The 27,582-nt window shown below is 42.4% G+C and overlaps 1 protein-coding gene across 3 annotated transcripts in view; it reads left to right on the top strand.

The window, feature by feature from the left end:
• ZDHHC20 (zDHHC palmitoyltransferase 20) overlaps positions 1 to 27,582 on the top strand; it is a 167,281-nt gene that overhangs the window by 51,585 nt on the left and 88,114 nt on the right. For all 3 annotated transcript variants that reach the window (XM_077484016.1, XM_077484014.1, XM_077484015.1), the window contains exons 2-3: positions 1,934 to 1,960; positions 27,299 to 27,393. In XM_077484016.1, coding sequence (XP_077340142.1) covers positions 1,934 to 1,960; positions 27,299 to 27,393 — 122 coding nt within the window. The remainder of the gene's footprint in view (positions 1 to 1,933; positions 1,961 to 27,298; positions 27,394 to 27,582) is intronic.

Here is a 27,582-nt window from a genome sequence, read left to right as displayed (position 1 = left end):
GATTGAAAATTGAACGCACTGTTGAAATTTTGGAACTTTTCGACAAACTGCATTATCTAAAATTGTCCTTTTGTAATGCTTTAAAATCCTTCATAGGTTATTAATTTAGTGTTCAACGTGAGCTCTAGAATCATTACTCTCACTGTGACCTATACGGTGATACCTCGCATACGTGCGGGACCTACGTGCACGTATGCATTTGTGCTTGAGCACAGGGGAACAGGGGTGCTTTAAGAAATATTTTTATTTTATTTACATTTTTTCACTTAAAAAAAAAAAATAAAATAAAATACTTTACTGCTATCACAAGGGATGAACAAAATCTCTTGTAATGGTTTTGGGCAAAAGCAGATACTCTTCTCTGAGGGCATGGGTCTGTTATACCCCTGATCCCTCCTCTACCCTCCAAGACACAGATACCAGCCAAGGAAGCACAGGCCAAAACTGTAAGTGACATAATCCATTTTGCTTGCAGCCTCAATCTTCAAAGAGGAGATGGGGAACGGATCTATCTCCTCTATGCACAGCCAACTCGACTGCTGTCCTGGTCTTCCTGCAGCTGTAGTGACCTATTTCATTTGAGCTGCAAATCCTATATTTACTGTAGTACTTTGTGAAAAACATTTAAAATGAATGGCTTGACTTAAAGTGGTTGTAAACCCTTACAAACCACTTTGACCTACAGGTAAGCCTAGATTAAGGCTTACCTGTAGGTCCAAGAAATAAATCCTAAACCTACACGGTTTAGGAGATATTTGCCAAAACACAGGCACTGCTGTCTACGGCGCAGGCGCACTGAGTGCGCCGCTGTTAACGGCGATATGCCGCGAGTGGCGGCTCCCATGTGCATACCACCGAGAAGATGGATGCTCCGGACTACAGGGGACAGCGGTGACTTCGCTGGCTCCTGTCAGGTAAGTGACACATAATGGACTACTATGCGATGCATAGTAGCCCATTATGCTTTACCTTTGCAGAGAATCAAAGAGGAAGTAAACTCATCAGGGTTTACTTCCTCTTTAATCCTGCTGAGCAGCAAACACAGAAGACAGAAGTAAACTTTGCTACTTCCTACATAGTGTATGCAGGGGATGGGAACCTGGCAGTGTCTGGTGTACATGGGGATTTCCCATGATATTATCCTTGGACAAGAATATCATTCAGCTTTTGAAGGTTAGCTAAAATATTACATTAAAGTTGTATACCACTTCCTACAAGCCTGTGAATGTCAAAACCTAGACCTATATAAAGTGCATGTATATTTAGTATACACACTGAGCACTTACCGGAACATTACCCCAGCCTCCAAGAAGGTGATTTGACCTGTGAACTAACTAGACTTGCTAAAAAAAAAAACACAGCAGACCTCTTATGTAGCAGCACATTGATATTATAACTGAAACTTGAAAATGCCCAGTGTGGAGGTGTAATTATCTGCATATTGTATAGGATTGGCATAGGCATTAAAGTGCTCCCAGTATAATGCACATGTATGCTTGTGTACGTTAACCTGCATGACACACGTCTGTGCTTTTCTCTGGTCCTGAATGTATGTTTGAATATTTAAGTGAACTTGTGGGGAAAAAATGATCAAGCTATAGGTTCTAGCAGATAACTGGAAGCTGTTGAGCATAAATTTGTGTGTCCCTGTAGCACAGCCTAAAAGAGTTTTGAAAATATCAACTGAGGCTTTCAGAGTTGCATTTACTGTGCTTCCTGCCATTTCCCTTGGCACTGCCAAGGCTTTTCTGATTGGTTATTCAGGATCCCGGCTGTGCATGGTGGGAAGGGGATTCTCATCACTGTGACACAGAGGATATGAGCTGGCAGTGTATAATTGACTATTACAACTGTTGGATTTTTTGGTTGAAATTTCAATGCTGCATGGTAAGACAAATCTAATTCTTTCTTTTTTGTTTTCTTTCTCCTTTAGTTACAATAAAGTCAGACACTGAAAAGGGTAAGTGAATCTTATTTCCTTTTAAGCTGACCTTCAGTAACTTTTTCATCTTTCCATCTATTAAATCTTCTGCCTTCGTTTTAACTTTGGATAGTAAAACATATTTTTTTCTGCCAGTAAATGCCTTATATAGCCCACTTCCTGTTTCTTGTCTTTTAAAAAGCCTAGGCTTAGGACATCATGCACAGCTCTCTTGTGAGAGTTTGCCATGAAGGGAAGGGGGATGAGTCATAAGAGGGCCAATGAGAACTGCAGAACTGGAGGCGTCCCCCTGTGTGTCTGTGTAAATCCAGAAAGTGAACAGGCAGCAGCTTCAGCTGCCCACAGTTAAAATGGTTGTGGCCAGACTTTAGTGGAGGGAGATTTCTGCAGCATATTTAGCAAGTACAGAATCAAAATATATATAAAATCTGTAAAGTGGTTGGAGGTAAGCTTCAGAATATCAAATAGGTTTTTATTACAAATTATGTGAGCAGTCTGCAGTTCCTCTTTAAGTTATTTGCATAGCACTCGTCAATAAAATGGTACCTATGAATTAAGGATTCACTTGGGTGCAGTTATTCAGCAGATAACATTTAAAATGGATATATTACAACCTAATGCAGTCTACAAACAGGCTATAAAACAAAATGTAGTGGAGCCTCACTTCTAAAGCCAAGTACACAATATTCTCGTCTTTTTTTTTTTTCTGGTTGCACAAAATAAAAAACTGTCTACTCCCCTAGGAGACACTGTACTAACCATGCAAGGTTAGTAAAGTGATCTCCTCCACTGAGCTGTTGTGCTCTGACTGGGGGATTCCCCACCGTCAGAACACTCCGATCAGCACTCTCTTTCATTGGCTGAGAGCACTCATCGGGAGTTGGTCAGCTACTGGTTTTTCAGCACGCACTTCCGACAGAAGCCGGCCGAACAGACCGAAAATACACACAAGCAGAAAGTCTGCTGGTGTTTTTTGTACCGGAAAATGTCTCCTGACATTCTGCCCGTGTACGGCGCTTAAGGGCTTCCACATGATATCACTAAGATCATTGCATTATTGCACTGTAAATAAAAACCCCTTGCATAATATACTTTCTCAATTTTTAAAGGCCAATTTCACTTTTAAAAACAAAAATAACAAATGCACATATTAATGCAAATAAAAAAAGAATGTGCAGTCATTTATTGATTTTCGCTGGAGCCTGCAGAACATTACACCCGTGATTAGCAGGTTGTAGATGTAATGTCTTCACAGCACAGTCTTCCACTAGCTTTGTGCCCTTTTCTCCTTTATGCCTGGTACACACGATGAGATTATCGGACAAACGTTTGTCCGTCTTTTTTTTTTTTTTGCATGCTAGTCTCGTATCAAAAATGAAGAGTTTACTGAAGTTACGAAAATTCTTGTATGCCGAAAAAAAATTGAAATTGATGTATTGTAGTGTAATTGTATTTTCGAACGACAACTGTACTGATTAAACAAAAATAGTATGATCTGGTATCGTTTTTATAAGAAAGATTTTTGTGCTTGTCCCATCTGATAATTTTGCATGAATTGTGATCAGCTTCTAAAAACTGTGTACTAACGATCAGATCATCGTACCATCACTTTGATATCGGTATTTTTTTTTACGATTTTCTGATCATGTGTATAGGCCATTAGGGAGATTTTGTTACAAAGGTAGAATGAATGAACTGTGAACATGCTGAGCAGTAAGCGCGCAGCCCATTCAAACTGCAAGTCTATCAAATTGCATTGTTAGCTGGATTACCTAATTTCTTAGATCTGATATTAAAATAGAACTATAGGTAAAACCTTTTTCTTTTTGGATAGAGCAAGGGAGGGTTATAACCCTTGTTCGATTTCCCTTCACTGCCTGTTCCATAGCCAAACAGGACATGAGATGAAATCCTGGCAAATTAAGGGAATTCCTTGGGGTCACCAGAACTAGTGTCCCCATTGGCGAATTTCCCCTCTATTACCAAAATTGGGATTTTCTTTTACTTTCACTTTTTTCTTTTTTTTTATTCCACAATATTTTATTGATAAATAAAAGTTGGTTTACAATGCTCTTTGACCAGTTCCCGACCAGCGCACACCGATGTACGCCGGCAGAATGGCACGGGCAGGCATATTGGCGTACAGGTACGTCCAATCTTTAATGCCGCCCTGCCATCGCGAGCACCCCGGCGGTGGCGTACTCGCTTGTTGGTCGGGACCCCTGTGAGTCTAGTCGTGGGTCCCGTGGACTCTATTGCCGCGGGCATACCCGTGATCGTCTCACGGGGCGGATGAACGGAGAGATGCCGTTGTAAACAGCATCTCCCCGTTCTGCCTAGCAACAAGTGACGTTGATCTCTGCTCCATGTGATTGGAACAGAGATCAGTGTTCACTAAATGAAAGCCAAGCCCCCAACAGTTAGTAACACACCCCTACGAACACTTAACCCCTACACTGCCTCCCACTGGTTAACCCCTTCACTGCCAGTGTCATTTACAGAGGAATCACTGCATTTGTATAGCAGTGATTGCTGTATAAATGACAATGGTCCCAAAAATGTGTCAAAAATGGCCGATGTGTCCGCCATAATGTCGCAGTCACAATAAAAATCGCTGATCGCCACCATTACTATCGCCACCATAACTTTTGCGCAAACCAATCAATAATCACTTATTGCGATTTTTTTTTTTTTTTGATTTTTTTTTTGTTTTGTTTACCAAAAATATGTAGAAGAATACGTATTGGCCTAAACTGAGGAAAAAAATGTTTTTATATATTTTTGGGGGATATTTATTATAACAAAAAGTAAAAAATAATGATTTTTTTCAAAATTGTCACTCTATTTTTGTTTATAGCACAAAAAATAAAAACCGCAGGGGTGATCAAATACCACCAAAAGAAAGCTCTATTTGTGGGGAAAAAAGGACGTCAATTTTGTTTGGAAGCCACGTCGCATGACCGTGCAATTGTCAGTTAAAGAGGCGCAGTGCAGAATCCCAAAAAGTGGTCTGGTCTTTGGCCAGCAAAATGGTCCGGCGCTTAAGTGGATAATAAGGTGCCTGAGGCAGCATTATCCATTGCAATAAATGTTATAACACTTTTGTTCAGAACAGGCAAGCATCAATAGCTTAACATTTTTTGGATCTCTCATTTGATATGTCGAAGGGTCCTCCCTCAATCCTCCCTTGTTTACAGGTGGAAGGCCCTATGTCTTGTGTTTTGATGGGGATAGCTGTTGAAATGTAGGAGTAGAGTCATTAAGAATCAGTTGTCTTGTGTAGGGTCCAGATGTGTTTGGCTTATCAGTGATTTGTATCTGTGGTGCGGAAGTGGGTCAAGCAAGCCCATGTATGTGAAAATTTGGCTGGACAATCTTTGGCTATGGAGATTATTTCCTCCATTTCTGCAATTTTTTTTCAACTCGTTTGAGCCATTCAGGAATGGTTGGAACACGGGTTGATCCGCAATTGTGAGGGATACACATTTTGGCTGCATTTATCAAGGGTGCTATTAGTGTTTTGTGGTGTTGCTGTGTCGGCAAGTCCGAGTGGTAGCGGAGGAACTGTGTTGGGGTGTGCTCTAAAGTGTATGTGGAGATTTGCGTTGTCAGTTCTCGGATTTGTTTCCAGAATGGTTGGATTAGGGGGCAAGGCCACCATATTTGTGATAAAGTACCCATTTCCCTTAAACATCTCCAGCATTTATCAGAGAAGGCAGAATTGTATTTGAGAATTACTGGGGTTCTGTACCAGCGAGTTAGGAGTTTATAGTTGTTTTCCTGGATCGAGACATTGAGAGAACCTTTGTGTTATTGTAGCTATGTGCTCCCATTGTGCCTCCGTCATCTCTGTAGGTCTCTTTCCCAGTTTAAACATGCTTTGTTAGATTTCGAGCTGTCTGAGGAGATTGTTATAGATACTGGAGATCACATTCTGTTGGGGTGCAGATTGAATGCATAACTGTTCAAAGGGGATGGATGGATGAGAGACGGTGGAGTTGCGATCAGCTTCTCTAAGGAAATGTCATATCTGGAAATATGTCGAGAGAGGAAAAGTATTGTTTGTGTTAGCAGGTAGGGAAGTGCGTTCTAGCAGTAAACCCGTTCGGAACAAGTGATGGGCTAGAATCTGTTTGCTGCCAAATTTCTGCTAAAAACTGTGTGTACATACCAGGAGGAAAGGATGGGTTGTGTTTTACAGATGGGAGGGGTACGGGGTTGGATGAGATGTGAATCTTTCCTCAGGTTTCTTTAAAACAACGGAGTGTTGGGTTTATGAGAGGGTGATCTTTCAATTTCCGCGGGGTGTGATGGGTTGAGGTCCAAGGCAATGATCGCAGTGGTAAGGGGGAAAATGAGTGTTCGAGATCAACCCAGTCTTTGTAGTGGCCATGTAATGACCAATCTACTATTCCAGAGAGGTGGCAAGCCCAATAATCTATCTTAAGATCCAGGAGACCAATGACACCCTTTGTTTTGGGTTTCGTCGGTTATTCTAGGTCTTTTCTGTCTCCAGAGGAATCTAGTGCATAGTCTTTGGTATGATTGAAAGAAGGCCAGGGGGAGCTTAATGGGGATGGTTTGTAAAATATATAAAATGTGAGGAAGTATATTCATCTTTAAAATTGCTGCTCTGCTAAACCAGGAAAAATTTGGTTTGTTCCACAGGTCATTTGCAATAGCTTTGAGGATGGGGTTGGTAATTTTTTTGAGACTATGTTTGAAAGCTTTGCTGCTAGGTATATCCCAAGATATTTAGGCTGGTCATGCTTCCATTGATATTAAGGGGATTTGATTTGGGGATGTGATTTGTGATTTCGCAATATTGATCTTGAAATTTGGATATATAATGAAAAAGTTTGAATTCTTTTAGAAGATTTGGAATCGATGAGTGGCTCCTTCAGGAGTAGTAAGATATCTTCAGCGAAGGCTGCTAACTTGTGCGATCGGCGATGGGAATGCCTTTGATATTTTCGTTGGATCTTAGACATCGTAGGAAAGGGTTCAAGGGTTAGGACAAATAAAATTGAGGAAAGTGGGCATCCCTGTCTTGTCACATTGCTAATGGAGAAGGCGTTCGACGGGTGACCGTTTACACGAACTCTGGCGGTTGGAGCTATATAGAGCAATGTTCATTAACTCCAGTTCTCAAAGCACCCCAACAGGTCATGTTTTCAGGATTTCCCTCAGATGAAATGGCTGTGATAATTACTAAGGCAGTGAAACTGATCAAATCACCTGTGCAAAATAATGGAAAGTCTGAAAACATGACCTGTTGGAGCGCCTTGAGAACTGGAGTTGAGAAACACTGGTATAGAGGGACATAATGGCATTGTGAATATCTGATCCTGGACACCAATGTGTCTCGAGACTGCTCACAGGTAGTCCCATGCCAGCCTGTCGAATGCCTTCTCTGCATCCAATGATAGGAAAAATCCTTTTTGTTTATGGGTTGTAATCCAATGGTGTACATTCAGGGCTTTGATCATGTTGTCCCTTGCTTCTCTTCCAGGGTAAAGCCAACTTGGTCTTTCCCTATCAGGGAAGGTGAGAAAGGTAAAACACGACTGGCTACAATTTTGGCATACAGTTTTATAGGTCTTAAAGTATGGGGATAAGGTGTCCGTGAAGGTTTTAAAATGGGCAGCTGTAAACCCATCTGGCCTGGGTCGTTTGCCATTTTCAAGCTGTTTGATTGCCATTTTAAGTTCATTTTCTGAGATAGGGTTTTATAAATGAAGGGCATCTTCTTTGTTTATAAGTTTGGGGAAATATTTGCTGAGGCAGGTCTTAACTGAGGCGGGTTGATTGTCAGATCCCATATGGTTGGTTGCATGTTTGGGGACATTGTATAAGTTAGAATAGTAAGTCTAAAATTGGGCCGCAATGTCTGCCAGGGTAACATAGGACTTCCCTTGGGGATCCTTGGTGGTGTGGATGTTTGTTAGAGGTCGACCGATATGGGTTTTTCTCTGGCCGATGCCGATGCCGATATTTAGAAATCATGGCGGCCGATAGCCGATATATGATGCCGATTTTTTTTGGGCCGATATGTTAGGCCGATTTTATTTTATTTATTTATTTTTTTCCTTTTTTATTTTTTAATCCCCCTTGATCTAACACACCTTTCCCACTGGGGCGTTTTTCAGGCGCTTTTGGGCTAAAAATAGCGCCTGTAAAATGGCTCCCCTGCAGTCTGTGTGAAAGACAGAGTGCTTTCACACTGAGGCAATGCGCTGGCAGGATCTTAAAAAAAAAAAAGTCCTGCAAGCAGCACGTTTGGAGTGGTGTATACCGCTCCTCCACCACTCCTGCCCATTGATATGAATGGGCACCACTGCCGAAGCGCATGCAATGCGATTTGGCAGCAGTGCTTCATGGGCGCATTTAACCTCTTCCTTGGCCGCTAGCTGGGTTATATGTGCCCCACTAGCCAAATAGCACCGCTAAAATGATGGTAAAGAGCCGCTAAAACTTGCGTTTTACCATCAACGCCTGCCCGCTCCAGTGTGAAAGCAGCCTTCATAAATGATACAGAAAATTTCTTACATTTAAACATTTATTAAACAAAACAAAACCCCCAATCAGTTTACTTGTATGTATGATTTAGATAAAAAAAAAAAAAAAAAAAACTATATATTAAATAAAAACAGGTAGTCAAAACTTTTGGACGAAAAAAAAATGGGCTAACTTTACTGTTTTTATTTTATTTTTATTTTTTTAAATAGTGTATTTTTTTCCTAAAAAAATTGCATTTGAAAGACCTCTGTGCAAATGCCGTGTGACATAAAATATTGCAACAACCGCTATTTTATTCCCTAGGATCTCTGCTAAAAAAATATATATCATTTTTGGGGGGTCTAAGTGATTTTCTGGCAGAAAATACAAGATTTTTACTTGTAAGCAACAAGTGTCAGAAAAGATTTAGTCTTTAAATGGTTAAACTGAGAACTTCTACACAGAGATGACTTCATTCATTCAGTGTAAACATTGTATCATTTAGTTCTTTTCTTGGCAGCCTGCCCAGAGAGGAGGAAAGGGTTGCTATGACGACTCAGGCAACTTACACTGACTGAAATGACTTCTGTAATAGAAAAGTCCCGCTGTAGTTCTAAATCGGCTTTTTATCAGCTCAAATCGGCCGATGCCGATTATTTAAAAAACGGCAAATATCGGCCGATATATCGGCCAGCCGATATATCGGTCGACCTCTAATGTTTGTGTGTGCTTTCTTGGTCTGAAGAGCTTTAGCTAGATATTTCATAAACAAGCTTTTGGTGTAGGACAAATTTGTGTCACGTTTTTAGGTTTAACTCTTCACGTAGAAGTTTCCTATTTTGGGTGAGAACGTGATATATTTGCTGTGCTTAGGATTAAGCCTTTCTGTGAGAGGTTTTAATTGCAATCATTTTCCCTTGTATGGGCCTCCCATTGAGTAAGTGGGGCTGTGTCAGGTGTATTGGTCTCTAGAAAAAATTTGCATATGCACCCACGGATGTCTTTGACAACATCTTCCGATGTGAGCAGTGCCTAAGTGCCAGTGAGGAGAGTCTAAGTGCCAAATGTTTGTGGAAATGCTTTTGTCTGGGAACCTCAGGGTCATTGTAATTGGGTGGTGATCTGACAGGAGCGTCGGTTCAATGGTTGCAGTGGATAGAAAAGGGAAGTATTTCTGACATAGGAATAGATAGTCAATAGACTAGAATAGAATATTTTATTATGTAGGGCAGAAGAAAAAATGGAAGTCTTTTTCATCTGGGTGAAGGGTACGCCATGTGTCATGTAAAAGGAGATCTTGGATCTGCAACTTAATTTGCCGAATGGCTTTGTTTGGCAGAGAAGCTGTACCAGTGGAGTTTTCCAAGATTGGAAATAGAGCAACAATGAAATCTCATGGGCACAGAGCGGTAACCAGGCATCAATCAAAAATCGCTGGAATAAAATGCCCCCAAAAATGGCCAAACTTTTACAGAAATGGTTTGTAACTGATCCCCTCATCAAGCCATCGTGCCTGGGTCGCTTGTAACAAATAAATCCACCTGGTTTCTAGTTGTAAAAGTTTCTTATCAATGGCACCCCCACGTTTATGATGGGGGATGTGTTCAAGACTGAAAAAGGCAATAGAGTTAAGATCAAAGTTATGATGTAATCCAACATGCCTACTAATAGGCGTTTCCATTTTCCATTTAGAAATTAGGGAAACCTGGTCCCTAATCAGAAAAGAGAGGATATTTTGTCTTTCCTATGTAAAATGCTCCACAGGAGCATGTCATTATGTATACAGCTCCAATTGATTGACAAGTGGTTCTGTGTCTCGGGGTCCAATTTGTATTATTGGCAAGGAGAACACTATTCCCTTTCAAAGTAAAAGGACAAAAGTTGCATTTTCCAAATTGATATGTGCCGGTGTCATGGTCTTGCCTATATCATTCGTTTTCTGATGACTAGTCACTAGTGTATCTCGCAGGGATCTTGATCTTTTGTAAGTGATTTCGGTATAAGGTTTAATAAATTTCAAAGTCTTCTGCTCCGCAGTTAAGAGATACCAGAACTTTTTATATATGCTGCATGCTTTGTCATAGGGCTGCAACTAACGATTATTTTCATAATCGATTAGTTGGCCGATTATTGTTTCGATAAATCGATTAATCGGTTAATAACCTTAAAAAAAAAAAGTGGGTCAAATTGATGTTCATTTTAAACCACAGTGATGGGATCATTTAGAAATAATAGAAAACTTCTTAGTCAAAGGAATTTTCAGACAGTGTATGTGGTTTTTGTTCAGATATTACGTTCATTTTAAAAACAAGTGAAAATTTCAAACAACATTCTTTCATTCAGCGAATGTACAAAGATTTTTCGTCAGAATATTCTCATCCGAAAATTGATCTGTGTGACCAGCACAAGGCTCGGTACACACCTATGCAGTTTGCTTTTGATCTGTTTCTGCAGTGCCTTTTGATTTTTGCACACACGATTTTACTGCAATTTGCATTTTTTTTGGGCAGATTAAAAAACACAAATTGCTGCAAAAATGCATTACATGCTTTTCTGCAGCTTCTCTATTGAAGTAAATTGAACCAATAAAGCACTATTTTGCGTTAAAAGTCCCTGACCCTTTCAGATGTGAACGTGTCCCATAGGAAACCATGTAAATGAACTGTAGTGCATTTCTGCAAAAAGCACCAAAAAACAGATAGATGTGAACCAGGTCTAAGACGTTTAATAACATACCCTTTTATGGTAGAAAAAGCAGATAATCACTACTGAAAGGGGTTCATTTTTTTACTGTAGAACAGTGAAAGTAATATTTACAGTAGCGATTATTTTTGTATTATAAAGGGCTCATTTCAGTTTTTTTTAATCCATTATGTTACTGACCGATTAGTCGATTATGAAAATAGTAATCGATTAATTTCATATTAGATTAGTCTTCGTTTAATCGATTAGTTGTTTCAGCCCTACTTTGTCATGCTGTCAATTGTACTTGGTAATAATACGTGTAGATGTTTGTGTATCATTTCTAAATGAGTGAATGTCTATTCTGAATTTTAACTCTATTAAAGGCTTTTCTAAGGCATGTCTTGCTGTAGCCCCTGTCCAGGAGGCCTTCTTGCAGCAGATTTGCTTCCCTCTGAAAGTTCTCATACTGGGTACAATTACGTTTAATTCTAAGAAATTGACAGTAAGGGATGCTTTTAATTGTTCCGGATGCGAACTACATGCATGTAGCAAACTGTTTCCAGCTGAAGGTTTTCTGTATAGTGTGGAACAAAGGACTCCCATCTCATTAATAAAAATTTCCACGTCTAAAAATGTAATCCTTTTCTGGTCAAAAGTATGCATGAACTTGAGATTATATGAGTTTTGCTGTAGGCCATCCAAGAATTTAATCAGATCATCTTTTGATCCTGCCCAAAAAAATCACGTTCCCATCCCCCCAGGAACAGGTTGACATAGCATATTTTGCCCCCATAGCAACCCCCTGTACCTGGAGGTAATGGGAACCTTTAAAAATGAAGATATGTGTCAGGAAAAAAACTCAGCATTAACCTCCCTGGCGGTATGATTCAGTCTGGAATTAGGTGCTGAAAGCGGTACAATTATTTTGCATGGAAATCTGGCTTTTATTTTGTAACCACCTTTATCCAAAAGTTTGACTATAATATTCTTAATAGCACTAAGGGATTTTAAAGCTTGTTTCAAATGTTTTGGAAAATTGGGATGAGATCCCATTCTACAATTTGTGGTTTCTATTGGCTTGGTAACTTGGATAACGAAATCTCATATGTTGGAATTGCCTTGCAAAATGGGAAAGGATTTTGATTTGGGTACGCCAAATATTGAAATGGAGGGGGGAAAAGGAGGAGGAGGAAGAACCTCAGACTCCCCAGTGTTTCCTTCTGAGGCATTGAATGTCCATCCCTCCTCCTCAGCGTTACTCATCCCAGAGTTCCATCAAGTCCTGGAGGGCCCTGAGATCTTCAAAGGTAACATTTTCCAAAACTGAATTGTCCTATCCAAAAATGTGAGTAACACTTTGATCTTTATCGTAGAGAACTTTATACATCAAGTGCCTAGCAAACAAATGCAGGTCCTTTTATTAATTCAAATTTATCTGCCTCCTCATCTGGACAGAAGGTGAAGCCAAGTTGCAATACCCTGGACTCTGATAGGGGATAGGAGGACAAATTAACGATATCGTAAGTTTCCTGATTCTCAACCTGTGTGGAATCGGGACAAACTACTTTGGGGGGGGTGGCTCGGTGTGCGCATGGGTGTGGGTGCAGATAATGGTACCCTCTTGGGGTCAGTGAAAGTACTAGAGTTAAAGATAGGTGCCGTGTGTATGTCAATAGGGAGATCTTGTGTTTGTGTGTGTTGTTCAATCGTCTGATGAGACAATGGTCCCGCAGGTAGTGACACTGAATTAATGCTGACTGTGGGCGAGGTGAGTGATTTAATACATTACCTGACATTGGTGTATTTGGTGTAGTTCAATTCTGTGAACTGGGAACGTGATCTTTTATCTTTATTAAAGGCATGCGCTAGTTTAGGCTGCCCATGTGACACAGTTTCTTTGATGCATTACATGTGCCATCAAAACGTGTACCTATTAGGACATATGGTGCTGAGGATAATGATGGGCTATCTGATTCAATTAAATCAAGATTAGTCGCTTGGGGACCCTGATTATAGTGGCCCCTATGGTGAGGATGTGTCCCTTGCTGGGTCCACTTGTATGCTTGTTCATAAGCTTTTTTTATTCCTAGAAAATTTATTCTCTCAACTTTTGGGTGTTTTTTGGTTTTGCGGATGCACTGCATTACGGGATCCCACTCCCTATTCGTATTTTAAATTTCATCCAGGTACCTATACTCAGTCATTGAGATAGGAACATAACTTTTATTCAGTGTTACTCTCCATGTGTACAACTGCATAAATGTCTGTATAAAACATACATGGCTTGTTTATTCTTTGTGTACTAATTCTTTGTTTGTTCATTCCTTGTGCACGCTTAAAGTTGATCGATTATAGGTTTCCATTTTTAATAAATTAATATTCACGTTTCAGCCGTATGGCTGAGGAAGCCATAGGGCGAAACATGTCGAAAACATGAACGTGATGAAAACACGAATGCGATTACAGTAAATCATTCCCAATAATAGAATTTTTGTGCACACCTATGGCTTTGACTGTATTGTATGCATTGGTTTTATGACATTGTTCATTTTATAATAAATTGTGTATATATTTACATCTTGGGTAATTTTTGCATTGTAATGCACCCATAAAGTCCCATATCTACAAAAAATCTTCTCTCCTTTAGTTTAAAGATGACTAGACAGCATATAACATCTCTGGGGGGATCAGTGTCTCTGCTTCTGGATTTTAAGGCTCTGTGTAAGCGTTCATACTCAATGGATGTTTCAGGAGGTCTGCCTAAGAGATCATTAAAGATGGCAATAGTGGCCTTTGTAATTTGATTGTTCTCAATTGTTTCAAGTCTCAAGTTTCAATGCCTCTTACGTGGATATTGTGGCGATGTCTGCTGTTGTCCAAATCCTCCTTGTGTCTTTGGGTGTCTCTTATCTGGGTGTTTCGGGAGTGAGAAGAGGCTTGAAACTGTTGGATGGCAGTATCATTGAGGGTTGTTGTTTCCTCCATGTCATCCAGCCGCACTGCCATCGACTGGACATCTCTTCTGAGCTCTGTGATGGCTGATGCAAGTGTGGCTTTAATATCTTCTGCCACAGATCGCAGGTCTTGCATGTTTGGTGGCTGTGCGGCGCAAGCTTCGGCAGCTGATGGGTTGGTGCTGGAAGTGATTCTACCTGAGGGCCTGAGGCTGGAGGAGCATGTGGCAGTCGTGTAGGCCCGATTTTAGAAGCTGAGGCCTTGTGTGCCTGGAATTGGAAGATCTCTGGAATACTTTGGCTAACTTGCGTTTCGGAGCTCCTGGGAGAGCAAGACCTAGCTGGGGAGGGATCCCTTGAGTTTTTCCCCATGTCTGGTGGTGGATGGCTAGGCTGTGCTTTAGCTTAGATCTCCTGTGGCCGGGAGCTCGAGAGTAAGCCTTACAATACCGCATTTTTCCCATTCTAAAATTTTTCCAACCCGCCATATTTCCTGTAGCTTCTTATTGTTCCAAAGAGGTGTATACTTTGTTATTTTACTACCGTATATACTCGAGTATAAGCCGAGATTTTCAGCCTCTTTTTTGAGGCTGAAAGTGCCCCCCCTCGGCTTATACTCGAGTCATCGCTGTCTGCCTGCTCGATCAGCGTGTCGAGCAGACAGACAGCGGCCATTCTAGGATTCAAACGCCGCGCCTCCGCCTCCGCCTTCGCCTGTGATAGGCGGAACACTGAATTTCCCAGCAGCCTGTGTTCCGCCTATCACGGACATCGTCTCATCCTCGTACTACGGACGAGGATGAGACGATGTCCGTGATAGGCGGAACACAGGCTGCTGGGAAATTCAGTGTTCCGCCTATCACAGGCGAAGGCGGAGGCGCGGCTTTTGAATCCTAGAATGGCCGCCGAGGCGCCGACGAAGAGCGGCGATCCTGGCAAGGCACGGCACGGGACGGAGGCAAGGCAAGGCAAGGCACGGCACGGGACGGGACGGGACGGAGGCAAGGGACGGAGGCAAGGCACGGCACGGGACGGAGGCAAGGAGGCAAGGCGGCAAGGCACGGGACGGAGGCAAGGAGGCAAGGCACGGGACGGAGGCTCGGGACACAGGTAGGCTGGACACACACACACACACACACACACACATGGACACACACACACACAGGGATGGATGGATGGATGGAGACACACACACACAGGGATGGATGGATGGATGGAGACACACACACACAGGGATGGATGGATGGATGGAGACACACACACACAGGGATGGATGGATGGATGGAGACACACACACACAGGGATTGATGGATGGATGGACACACACACACACACAGGGATGGATGGATGGATGGACACACACACACACAGGGATGGATGGATGGACACACACACACAGGGATGGATGGATGGATGGACACACACACACACAGGGATGGATGGACGGACACACAGGGATGGACGGACACACAGGGATGGACGGACACACACACAGGGATGGACAGGCATGTCTCACCCTCGGCTTATACACGAGTCAATAAGTTTGCCAGTTTTTTTGGGGGTAAATTGGGGGCCTCGGCTTATATTCGGGTCGGCCTATACTCGAGTATATACGGTATATCCCATTTTTTTTTTAACTATATCCCATAGCTTTAACATCATTTTTACTGTAGGATATCTACACTGGAATGAGTCCGCTTCCAAGGTCTCAATCAGCTTGCTATGTGGGGAGCCTGTTAATACTAATCTCCCATTTGGGGTTCCTCCGTTCATCTCATCAATCCCCCCTAGCTGTTGTAATTGGGACGCCCAGAAGTAGCACTCCGGATAGGGGACTGCGAATCCTCCTTCCTCTCCCGGTAGCTGGAGCATCCGCAATCTCAATCTAGCCTGTCCTCCCTTCCATATTAACTCCCTAAACAACATCTCGATTTTATTAAACCAACTTCTATTAATCCATGTTGGGGCATTATGCAATATGTATAAAAGTTGGGGCATCCATATCATTTTTATCAGATTACATCTACCAGCCACCGAGAGAGGCATTCGCTTCCATATAGCAATTTTTTGTTTAAACTTAACCAATAATGGGACTAAATTATAACTTATAAATTGCTTAGGATCCCTTGTCAAGGTTACTCCCAGATATTTCAACTTGTCCACTGTTGGCATTTGGGGGGTTCCCAGGGCCGTTTGCTGATCAATTGGGTCCAGAGGGAGACATTCCGACTTTTCCCAATTAATCTCCAGCCCTGAGAAGCCTCCAAACCCTTGCACCAATCCCATTGCCCTTGGTAATGAGTGCCTCATATCCCCCAGAAACAATAGGATATCATCTGCATAAAGTGAGATTTTTTCCTCTCCAGTTTTTCTTACAAAACCGACTATCTCCCGGTTTGCTCTAATTGCACATGCCAAGGGCTCTATAGCCAACGCAAAGAGCAGGGGCGATAATGGACACCCCTGCCTCGTCCCTCTCCCCAGCTCTATTTTCCCGGATAACTCATTATTAATTTTTAGTCTCGCACTAGGTTTATCATATAACATCCTAATCCAACCTATGAAGGAAGGACCCAGGCCAAATTTCTCCAAGACTTTCCATATATATCCCCATTCTACGCTATCAAATGCTTTCCTTACATCCAATGCCACTACTGCACCCGGAGTATCATTATCCATTGGGATCTGCAAATTCAAAAAGGCTCTTCTAATATTTATACTCGTTGACCTATTAGCTATGAACCCTGTTTGGTCCATATGGACTAATCTTGCTATAACTCGATTAAGCCTAATCGCTAATACCTTAGCCAGTATCTTTGTATCGGTACACAGGAGAGAGATTGGTCTATACGCTGCAACATCTAGGGCGTCCTTTCCTTCTTTATACAACAGGATTATAACCGCCTCCATCATTGATGGTGGCAATTTACCCTCCCCACATGCTCCTCTTAACATCTCAAGGAGTTCAAGAAGCAGTATCTCGCCAAAATTTTTATAAACTTCAATCGGTAGCCCATCCGGCCCTGGCGACTTCTGATTTGGCATACTCGCAACTGCTTCCTGAAGTTCTTTCAAAGTTATTGGGGCTTCCAGTTCTTCTCTTTCTTCTTGTTTCAAACATGGTACCTCTAATTGACCTAGAAATGTTTCCATTTGCTCCTCCATCCCCACTTTCTGTGCAGTATATAATTTTTTATAATATCCTTCAAATACTTGGCATATACTCCCAGTTTCCGTTGTAACCTCACCCTCAGGAATCCTAATCGCCGATATTGAGGAGGGACCCGTGTTATTCTTCACCAGTTGTGCTAGCATTTTTCCCACGCTTTCCCCTTCAGCAAAGGAGGCTTGCCGTTGGAACATATGTTGTATCTCTGCTTTCTTCAGGGTTATTAGCCTAAGTTCTTCTTGTTTATCTACCCAGATTTTTTCTTTGCCCTGGATGGGGTCACTAATAAAATCTCTTTCAGCTTCTAACACTTCTCTCCCTATTTGTACCTCCTGCTCCCTAGACTTTCTATTTATTTTTGCTATTGATTGGATCAGGAGACCCCTCACAAAAGCTTTCAGAGTGTCCCATAGGATCCCTGATGTTACTGTGCCCCGGTTATATTTTAGAAATTCTTTTAGTTCCCACTGAATTCTCTCAGGGCGTTCTTCTGTCTCTTTTTTTATCAGTTCCAACCAGAGCGGGTTCACTTTCCACATCCTTTGAACCTTTCGTTCTCTCATTTTTAATACTGCTGTTACTGGGGAATGATCTGAGATCCCCCTGGGCTGGTATTCAATCTTTTCCACCATTTGTAAGGCCAGGTCATTCCCCAGTATCATATCAATCCTGGATAGTGTAGCATGCATGACCGAGTGACAACTATACTGCCGGGCTCCCGGGTTCCCAGTTCTCCATAAATCCAGTAGTCCTACTTCTTCCAGGTACTGACCCATCCTCCCCTGCCCAGCTGGTTCTGCCAGTATTTTTTCTGGGAATCTATCAATTTTAATATCCAAGACCGTGTTGAAGTCCCCTACTATTATTATAGGAACACCATCTATCCCCACTAAGAATTCCTGTAATTTAAAGAGCACTTCCATTTTAAATGGTGGAGGGATGTAGATATTTGCCAACATACATTCTCTATTTTCTATTAAGCAATGTAAGAAAATATATCTGCCCTTTTCATCCAGGCTGACCCGTTTACATACAAAATTCACCCCCGTTTTTACCAAGACACTCACCCCTCTACTATATGTCGAATAAACAGAGTGGTATTGAAATTGATATTTTCTACACTGCAACCGGTATATTGTGTCTCTATTTAAGTGGGTCTCCTGCAGGCAGAACAACTCTACTCCATATCCCTCCAACATAGATAACACAGCTTTTTGTTTCACCTGCATCCCCAGGCCCCTCACGTTCCAGGAGCCTATCTTAATTTTTCCATCCTGCATAACCATAAGCAAATAAAGACAAACAATAGAGCAGGTAAAGAAGAGAGCAGGATAACCAATCTGCTGAGGATACTATTGAGATCCACTTGTCTCCCAGTGCCCCCCAACTCCCCCCTACCTTCTTTTATTAACTTCTCGTATATTATGTGTCTCTTAGTGTGGATTATACTATATAACTGTTTATTACCATTTACCCCCTTGTACCTAGTAAATTTTCCTTGTTTTTTACCACCCCAAGTTTTACCACCCCATATTTTGTGTCCTTTCTTAATTTGAGTTATTTCCTGCACCCCATTTATTAGTGCAAACATATTTTTTTTCCCCTTCAACCTCCCCCATATTTTCCCCCCTCCCCCCCCGTTCTACCTCCCTCCCACCCCTCCCCCACCTTCCTAGGTGTTACCCTAGGGGCTATTAGTGACCTTATACCACTCTCTTCACGACCTATTCGCCACCCACACCTGTTACACTCGCCGTGTATTACCTCCCTCCCGCCCCCCTCCCATACAACACACAAAAAAAAAAAAAGGGGAAAAAAACACACATACTTCATCCCCCCAGCTCATTCTAACCTCCTGACCCTCTTACTACCGAGAACCCCAACGTCTAAAATTTTTCTTTATTTTCTTCTATCCATTTTTCCACTTCCATTGGGGAACAAAAAACCTGGGTATGCCCTAGTGCATTAATCCGTAGCTTTGCAGGATAAAGAAGAGCATACGGTACCCTGAGCTTCTGTAACCTCCGTTTCACCTGGAGGAACTCTACCCTTTTTCTCTGGAGTTCTGGGGAAAAGTCAGAATATAGTGAAATTCTAACACCCTTATACAGTACATTCCCCATTTCCCTTGCTTTCCGTAATAACACCACTTTATCTTTATAATTAAGTAATTTCATCAGTAATGGCCTGGGACGGCCCCCCTCCAATGGTGCTCTAAAGGGTACCCTATGCGCCCTCTCTATTGAGAACGTTGTTGAAAAAACCTCCCTTCCAAACAGTTCTACCAAAAGATGCTCCATAAATTCCGTAGGGTTTACACCCTCGCTTTTTTCGGGAAGGCCCACTACTCGCACATTGTCCCTCCGGAGCCTATTTTCCATTTCGTCCATTCTTGTTCTATATCCACTGAACTGCTCCTTCAGGCTTTCTACTTCTTTAATTAGGAAGGTTGTATCGTCTTCTAATCGACTAGTCCTTATCTCAAGTTCTGTCGTCCTTTCCACCACTTTCTGTAAGTCTTGCCTTACCACGATTAGATCTTCCTTCACTCCCTTCATTTGATTACAGAGTTCTTTAAGTGAAATGTTGCATGCATTTACGGCCAATAACACATCCTTTATAGTTGGCTCCTTTTCTATCGGGGGGGAGTCACCTACTGTAGCTTCTATATTCTGTTCCCCTGCTTCCGCATTTTTATTTACTGAGGGTTTTACCACTGCTCCGACTTGTGTGTTGATATTAATATTTGACTGCCCCACACTTTTCCTTTCAGTCATTACGCCTTGCTGCCCTTTTGACTGTCCTTTTTTTGGAGGGGTCTGAGATGACTGAACCGGATTATGGGCATATTGTTCTAACTTAGCTGCTGTGACGGACTGTTGCGAGCTTTTTTCCCCCCTTTCTTTTGCAGAACGCAAATGTTGCATCTTACTTTCCTTTTTCTCGTCCCTACTTCGGGACAATCCTGGATATATCGTGTTATATCGTGTTTTAAAGGGATACTGATCCAGCTGCCCACCACACAATATTCACTTAATGCAGTAATGACCGTATTCCAATGCTCATTTCAGGTAACACAAAAACCTCCTATTTCCTGGTTCTGCAACTCCACATGCATTTATTTACTCACATTGGCTCATGAACTGTTTAGCCTGTCAGCTTTTTTAAAACAGAGACCGTCCCACTGTTAATAGGTCAATACAGTACTGTGCTAGTTTTATAAACAACTTTATAGTCAATCCACACGTTCTCATAATCAGATATTTCTTAAGCGCTGCTTACAGCATATTCAGATTCTTTTTTGGCAGGAAGTATTCCTTTGCCCAGGCTAACAATTTAGCAGTCTCTCGCCTTAAGGCACACACAGGAGGCAGTGGAATCCGAACATCCAGACATCGAAAGAGAGAGACAAAATGAAAAGATGACCGGAGAGTACAGGTCTTTCTTACCCCATCCGGCTCATAGGCATCGCTGTACCGCAGCTTTCCTTATCAGTCCTCTGCCTGTAGTGCCCCTCTGACTGCCGGCTTCCTCCTCCCCGCACTCCTGCCGCTTACCTCCTTCCTCCTGTCGCAGCTTACTGGGGATCGGGGGAGCCTTCGGTAACGCTTGTGCACGGTATCTCTCAGTATCTCACGATTGGAGAGGTTCGGCGTTGATCGGGGGTACTCGTGGGCTCGCGTTTCACTTCGGACGTCGGATACGACGGCTGCAGACTCGGAGGTTAGCGGAGATCCCCGGCGGCGCAGCGCGATAGCGTAGCGCTGTCACTCCTCCTCCCGTCCAGCGTCAAGCGTCCAGCTATGTTATTCAGCTCCGGCCCTCCTCACGCTGTACTTGGCCGTGGCATTGAACACTATACGCTCCACGCTTCCATCATGGGGGCCCTGGAGGGAGTTACACACGGCGTCCTCTCATCACACTCACTCCACCCTACACATCCGGCCACACCCCCGACACTGAATTAATGCTGACTGTGGGCGAGGTGAGTGATTTAATACATTACCTGACATTGGTGTATTTGGTGTAGTTCAATTCTGTGAACTGGGAACGTGATCTTTTATCTTTATTAAAGGCATGCGCTAGTTTAGGCTGCCCATGTGACACAGTTTCTTTGATGCATTACATGTGCCATCAAAACGTGTACCTATTAGGACATATGGTGCTGAGGATTCAATTAAATCAAGATTAGTCGCTTGGGGACCCTGATTATAGTGGCCCCTATGGTGAGGATGTGTCCCTTGCTGGGTCCACTTGTATGCTTGTTCATAAGCTTTTTTTATTCCTAGAAAATTTATTCTCTCAACTTTTGGGTGTTTTTTGGCTTTGCGGATGCACTGCATTACGGGATCCCACTCCCTATTCGTATTTTAAATTTCATCCAGGTACCTATACTCAGTCATTGAGATAGGAACATAACTTTTATTCAGTGTTACTCTCCATGTGTACAACTGCATAAATGTCTGTATAAAACATACATGGCTTGTTTATTCTTTGTGTACTAATTCTTTGTTTGTTCATTCCTTGTGCACGCTTAAAGTTGATCGATTATAGGTTTCCATTTTTAATAAATTAATATTCACGTTTCAGCCGTATGGCTGAGGAAGCCATAGGGCGAAACATGTCGAAAACATGAACGTGATGAAAACACGAATGCGATTACAGTAAATCATTCCCAATAATAGAATTTTTGTGCACACCTATGGCTTTGACTGTATTGTATGCATTGGTTTTATGACATTGTTCATTTTATAATAAATTTTGTATATATTTACATCTTGGGTAATTTTTGCATTGTAATGCACCCATAAAGTCCCATATCTACAAAAAATCTTCTCTCCTTTAGTTTAAAGATGACTAGACAGCATATAACATCTCTGGGGGGATCAGTGTCTCTGCTTCTGGATTTTAAGGCTCTGTGTAAGCGTTCATACTCAATGGATGTTTCAGGAGGTCTGCCTAAGAGATCATTAAAGATGGCAATAGTGGCCTTTGTAATTTGATTGTTCTCAATTGTTTCAAGTCTCAAGTTTCAATGCCTCTTACGTGGATATTGTGGCGATGTCTGCTGTTGTCCAAATCCTCCTTGTGTCTTTGAGTGTCTCTTATCTGGGTGTTTCGGGAGTGAGAAGAGGCTTGAAATTGTTGGATGGCAGTATCATTGAGGGTTGTTGTTTCCTCCATGTCATCCAGCCGCACTGCCATCGACTGGACATCTCTTCTGAGCTCTGTGATGGCTGATGCAAGTGTGGCTTTAATATCTTCTGCCACAGATCGCAGGTCTTGCATGTTTGGTGGCTGTGCGGCGCAAGCTTCGGCAGCTGATGGGTTGGTGCTGGAAGTGATTCTACCTGAGGGCCTGAGGCTGGAGGAGCATGTGGCAGTCGTGTAGGCCCGATTTTAGAAGCTGAGGCCTTGTGTGCCTGGAATCGGAAGATCTCTGGAATACTTTGGCTAACTTGCGTTTCGGAGCTCCTGGGAGAGCAAGACCTAGCTGGGGAGGGATCCCTTGAGTTTTTCCCCATGTCTGGTGGTGGATGGCTAGGCTGTGCTTTAGCTTAGATCTCCTGTGGCCGGGAGCTCGAGAGTCCATCGGACATTCGGGTCTGGCACCAAACCACGCCCCTTCACTTTCCATGATAATGGTATACAGGAAAAATAGAGAGAGTAAAGTTCTTTAAAGTGGGAGTAAACTCCCATGTATGCTTTTAACCTATAGGTAAGCCTATAAAAAGGCTTGCCTATAGGTACTGTAAATACTTCCTAAACATGCACCGTTTAGGAGATATTAGAAGCAGCCAGTGACATTGCTGGCGCATGCGCTCTGAAGTAACGGCATACCCATGTAGTTCCTTTGGAACCATGCCGTAAACAGCGACGACCTCGCTGGCTTGGCCAATCAGATAGCCAAAGCCCACGAACCCGAAAAGAAAACCGGATAAAGATGGAAGCGTATTCAGTGGTAACAGCGTGCTGCTAAAGGGCTTCGTTTTCAGGTAAGTCTGTCATAATATGCTACTATGCGATTCATACTTGCCCAGGGTCCGATTTTATTTTATTTTTTATTTTTTCATTTTGATGCGGTTTACTATCGCTTTAACGGGCACAGACAGCAATAACAACTGACAGGTGTTCTAATTCGTTCTCCGCTCTATCCAAAACTTTAAAGAAAAGTTGGTCTTTATATATTTATATAAATGTGAATCTTTACTTTTATCCATACCTTTCAAAGCAACAGGTTCATATTACATTCAGTCTGCTCATAGACCACATAGACTTGCCAAGCAAATCAAAACTTAACCCAGCCTATGCATGTTCCCCCTGCCTCCATGTGACACTGGAGAACCTGAAATTGTACAGAGCAACCCAGATCCTCCTCTTCTCGGGTCGCCGTTGGTGCTCCTGGCCCCTCCCCCTGCCCTGTGCCCCCACAGCAAGCAGCTTGCTGGGGGGGAAATCCAAGCTGTATATGTGTCCGTTCAGCCCCCTGTCCCCTCTCTTCTGATTGGGTCACCGAATTTGATTGGCTCCCACTTCTATCTCAGCCAATGAGGAAGGGAGAGTCACGGGCAACTGAGACTTTCCTGCAACATCGCTGGATCGAGGTCGGCTCCCATATGTATTAGGGGTGAGCTGGGGTGGGCTGCTGCACACGTTTTTTTTTATCCTAATGCATAGAATGCATTAAGATAAAAAAAAAAAAAAAACTTTTGACTTTACAACCACTTTAAACCTAGCTTTGGGAGAAACAAGTTAGTATATAGGCAGAGTTTTGGGCTTCGGCCCCCGACTGGTCTGTGGAAATTGAGTTACAGGTTGGCTTTGGAGTAGCTCCTTACTATACCTGTTACTTTGTCCACCATGGGCAAAGCACAGACTTATTTTTCAAAATGTCGTGCTTTATTATCTGTGAGAGATGCTTAGTGTCAGCCAGGAAAAAATCTATGCTATATTAAAAAACAGAGGGGTCTAAAAGCGCTGATCACCACAAAAACAGAATTTGTGAAAATGAAAATCCTGTGGAAAGCAAACAAACGTATCTAAAGGCAGCCTTATTGTTTTTTCTTTGTTCTCATGTCTGGTCTAGAAGTCTATGCTTGTTAAACTGTAGATAAACTCATGCATGGGCTGCTAGCATCTAGCAGTTTGTGATCTCCAATCAGGGGTTCAACGGATCAAAAAACTCATGGATCGGATTGTTCCTCGGATCAGTCACGGATCGGATCATTTTTCAGATCAGCGAATAATTGAATTTGGAAAAACCTGTGAAAATTCCACCACCATATAGTCCCCACTGTAATATCCACGTCCTCTCCCCCACTGTAATATCCACGTCCTCTCCCCCACTGTAATATCCACGTCCTCTCCCCCACTGTAATATCCACGTCCTCTCCCCCACTGTAATATCCACGTCCTCTCCCCCGCTGTAATATCCACGTCCTCTCCCCCACTGTAATATTGCCTGAGCATGGTTGGGTATGGCGGGGTATTGCAGGGTATGGCTGCGTATTGATGGATGGTAATGCTGTCACAGAGCAGTGCTGTGTGCACTACAGATCCAGCCCACAGCTCTGCTTCCATCCAATCTCTCCCCTCCACTGTACAGAACAGTACACAGAGGGGAGAGAGGAACTGGCATCATGACATGACACTGGTTTGTTTACAAGTGATCGCTCCATCATTTGATGGAGTGATCACATTGTAAATGGCCACCAGGTGTACCAAGAATGCCGCCGCTCCGGAGCTAGGCCCGAAGCTGCGGCCTTTCCTAAGGCCGAGGCAGTGGAGCGTTCCGTGGATCATGGGGTGTGCTGATCCGAACAGGTTGACCCGTTCGGATCACAGATCGATGACGATCCGTTGCACCCCTATCTCCAATGATTGCAACAAGTGTACTGAGGCATAGAAATTGTAATGTATGGCTCCTGGCACTGTGGTGTATTGGTTAGCACTTCCACCTAGCACTAGGGTCGCTGGTTCGAATTCCAACCACAATACTACGTTCCTGGAGTCTGCATGCACTCCCTGTGTCTGTGTGGGTTTCTTCTGGGAACGCCGGTTTCCTCCCACACTCCTAAGAATTGCTGGAAGGTTAATTGGATCCTGTCCAAATTGGCCCTAGTATGTGTATATATATGAAAGTTAGGGACCTTAGCTCCTGTACCTGTAATAAATAAATAAATTTAGCAGCATGCAGAGTTGATGTTTCTTTGTTCTTATTCATTGTCTGAAGTAATAGTGCAGCTAAGCTGATAGTAAACAGAGTAATGAGTACATTAGTGTTGGGCTGTGGTGACAACTCATGAAAGCACAGGGGGGGGGGGGGAGGAAGATATAAGAGTTTATATCTGCAGAGTTGCTTGTTCTATCTGGATATATTGACCACTTGCTTACTGGGCACCTAACCCCCCCCAATTTTCAGCTTTCAGCACTGTCACTCTTTGAACAACAATTACGTGGTCATATAACACTGTACCCAAATAAAATTTGTATCCTTTTCCCCACTAATAGAGCTTTCTTTTGGTTTTATTTGATCACCTCTGTTTTTTTGGGGGTTTTTTTGGTAATTTTTTTTTTTAAAAAGACCAAAAAAAAAAATACAAAACCGTTTTATATTTTGTTAATCAATTTTGCAAACCAGTAATTGTTCTCCTTCATTGATGTATGCTGATGAGGCTGTACTGATGGGCACTGGTGGGCAGCAGTGATGGGTGCTGGTGGATTGGCATCACTGGTGGGCATTGATAGGTGGCACTTATGGGCATTGATAGGTGACACTCATGGGCATTGATAGGTGGCACTTATGCACTGGGGGGCACTGATTTGTGGCACTGTGGGCACTGGCAGGTGGTACTGGTGGGCACAGATGAGGCAGATTTGCCTCTTCCTCTTCAGGACTGATGTCCCTTGCACAGAAGCCGGTGATCTACTTTTTTCTCCTCACCCTGTCAGCGTGAGTAGAAAAAAAAAAGATTACCAATCTTCTGTTTACATCACGTGATCAGCTGTTATAGGCTGACATCTGATCACGTGGTAAGGGGCCAGGATATATACAGGCGTGTAAATGAGCGCCGTGCATTCTTCAGTAAAAAAAAAAAAAAAATATATATATATATATATATATATATATATATATATATATATATATATATATATATATATATATATAGATAGATAGATAGATAGAAATATATAGAAATATTTTCATTTTTGGTCAGTAATTTACGCCTTGTGCGCAAATTTCCATTTACATACTGCAGAACAAGAACGCGAGCATGAGTTTTGCATTAAAATGCGTGCAAATCGCACAAATACATAGAAACCGTCTGAAAAAGTAGATGCTCAAACAGGAGTATTGTGCGCAAGAGGCCTAATGATACAGTTATCCTTTCTGGTTTGCAAACTCTGAACCTGTTTATACATTTAATATTTATTTGTGATAAATCTTGTTCGCCCATTACTTATAATGGCAGTGTTTCTTTCACAGCGATTGGGATTTACTCTTTTCTGTAGCTTTAGTACTGTCTCTGTACCTGAATGCAGCTTCTTGTATAATTATGTCAATCATCTCAGAAGAGAAATAGCAATTGGATGGGAAGTTATTTGGGTTTAGCAGAATACTTGGCCCAAAATAGTTCCCCTCACCTACCTGTAGGCTTTCCGAAAATTCCTTTAAGGCTAGGTTCACATGTCTGCATGTCAGGAACATGTGAAAAATAACGCACTTCCCCCAACATGCAGAAAACCATTCTGCACTTTAGCAGCTGCGTGGGGGTGCCATTGATTCATTATGGCACCTCAAGGCATTTGCCACCTGTGGCATATTTTTGTGCATGTCAATTCACATGGTGCCGCGGCATTTCGAAAAAGGTTTTGGGCATTGAAATGATCTCCTCTACCTGAAACGTGCACACAAACACACGCACACATGTGAACCAAATGCTTTTAAAGGCTCATAACAGCAGTTTAAAGTTTGATTATTTACAGTTCAAGATACAAATTTTACATGTTGCCCTTTTAACTGACTTTTTTATTTTTTTTGCATTCTAGCTATATACCTGGTGTTCTTTCACCTGTTTTTTATAATGTTTGTGTGGTCGTATTGGAAGACAATATTTGCACGTCCAGCTAGCCCTACCAAAGAGGTAAGTCCACAAAAAAAAAAAAAAAAAGTAAATTTGACCCGGCTGTTCTGCTTCTACACTCCAACTACTTAAAGTGTGATCTCTATAACTAAGTGGTTGTGGTGAGATAACTTTAGCTTACTTTCTCAGTAGATTGGCAGACAGTGACTCAAACTAAATTACACCTTGCAGAGCATGGAAAGCTTTAAT

Source organism: Lithobates pipiens, unplaced genomic scaffold (assembly GCF_037356315.1).
Source record: "Lithobates pipiens isolate NorthernLeopardFrog02 unplaced genomic scaffold, aLitPip1_a1.2 Scaffold_16, whole genome shotgun sequence".
In the NCBI taxonomy this organism is placed as follows: domain Eukaryota; kingdom Metazoa; phylum Chordata; class Amphibia; order Anura; family Ranidae; genus Lithobates; species Lithobates pipiens.
This window is presented reverse-complemented; position numbering and strand designations above follow the sequence as displayed.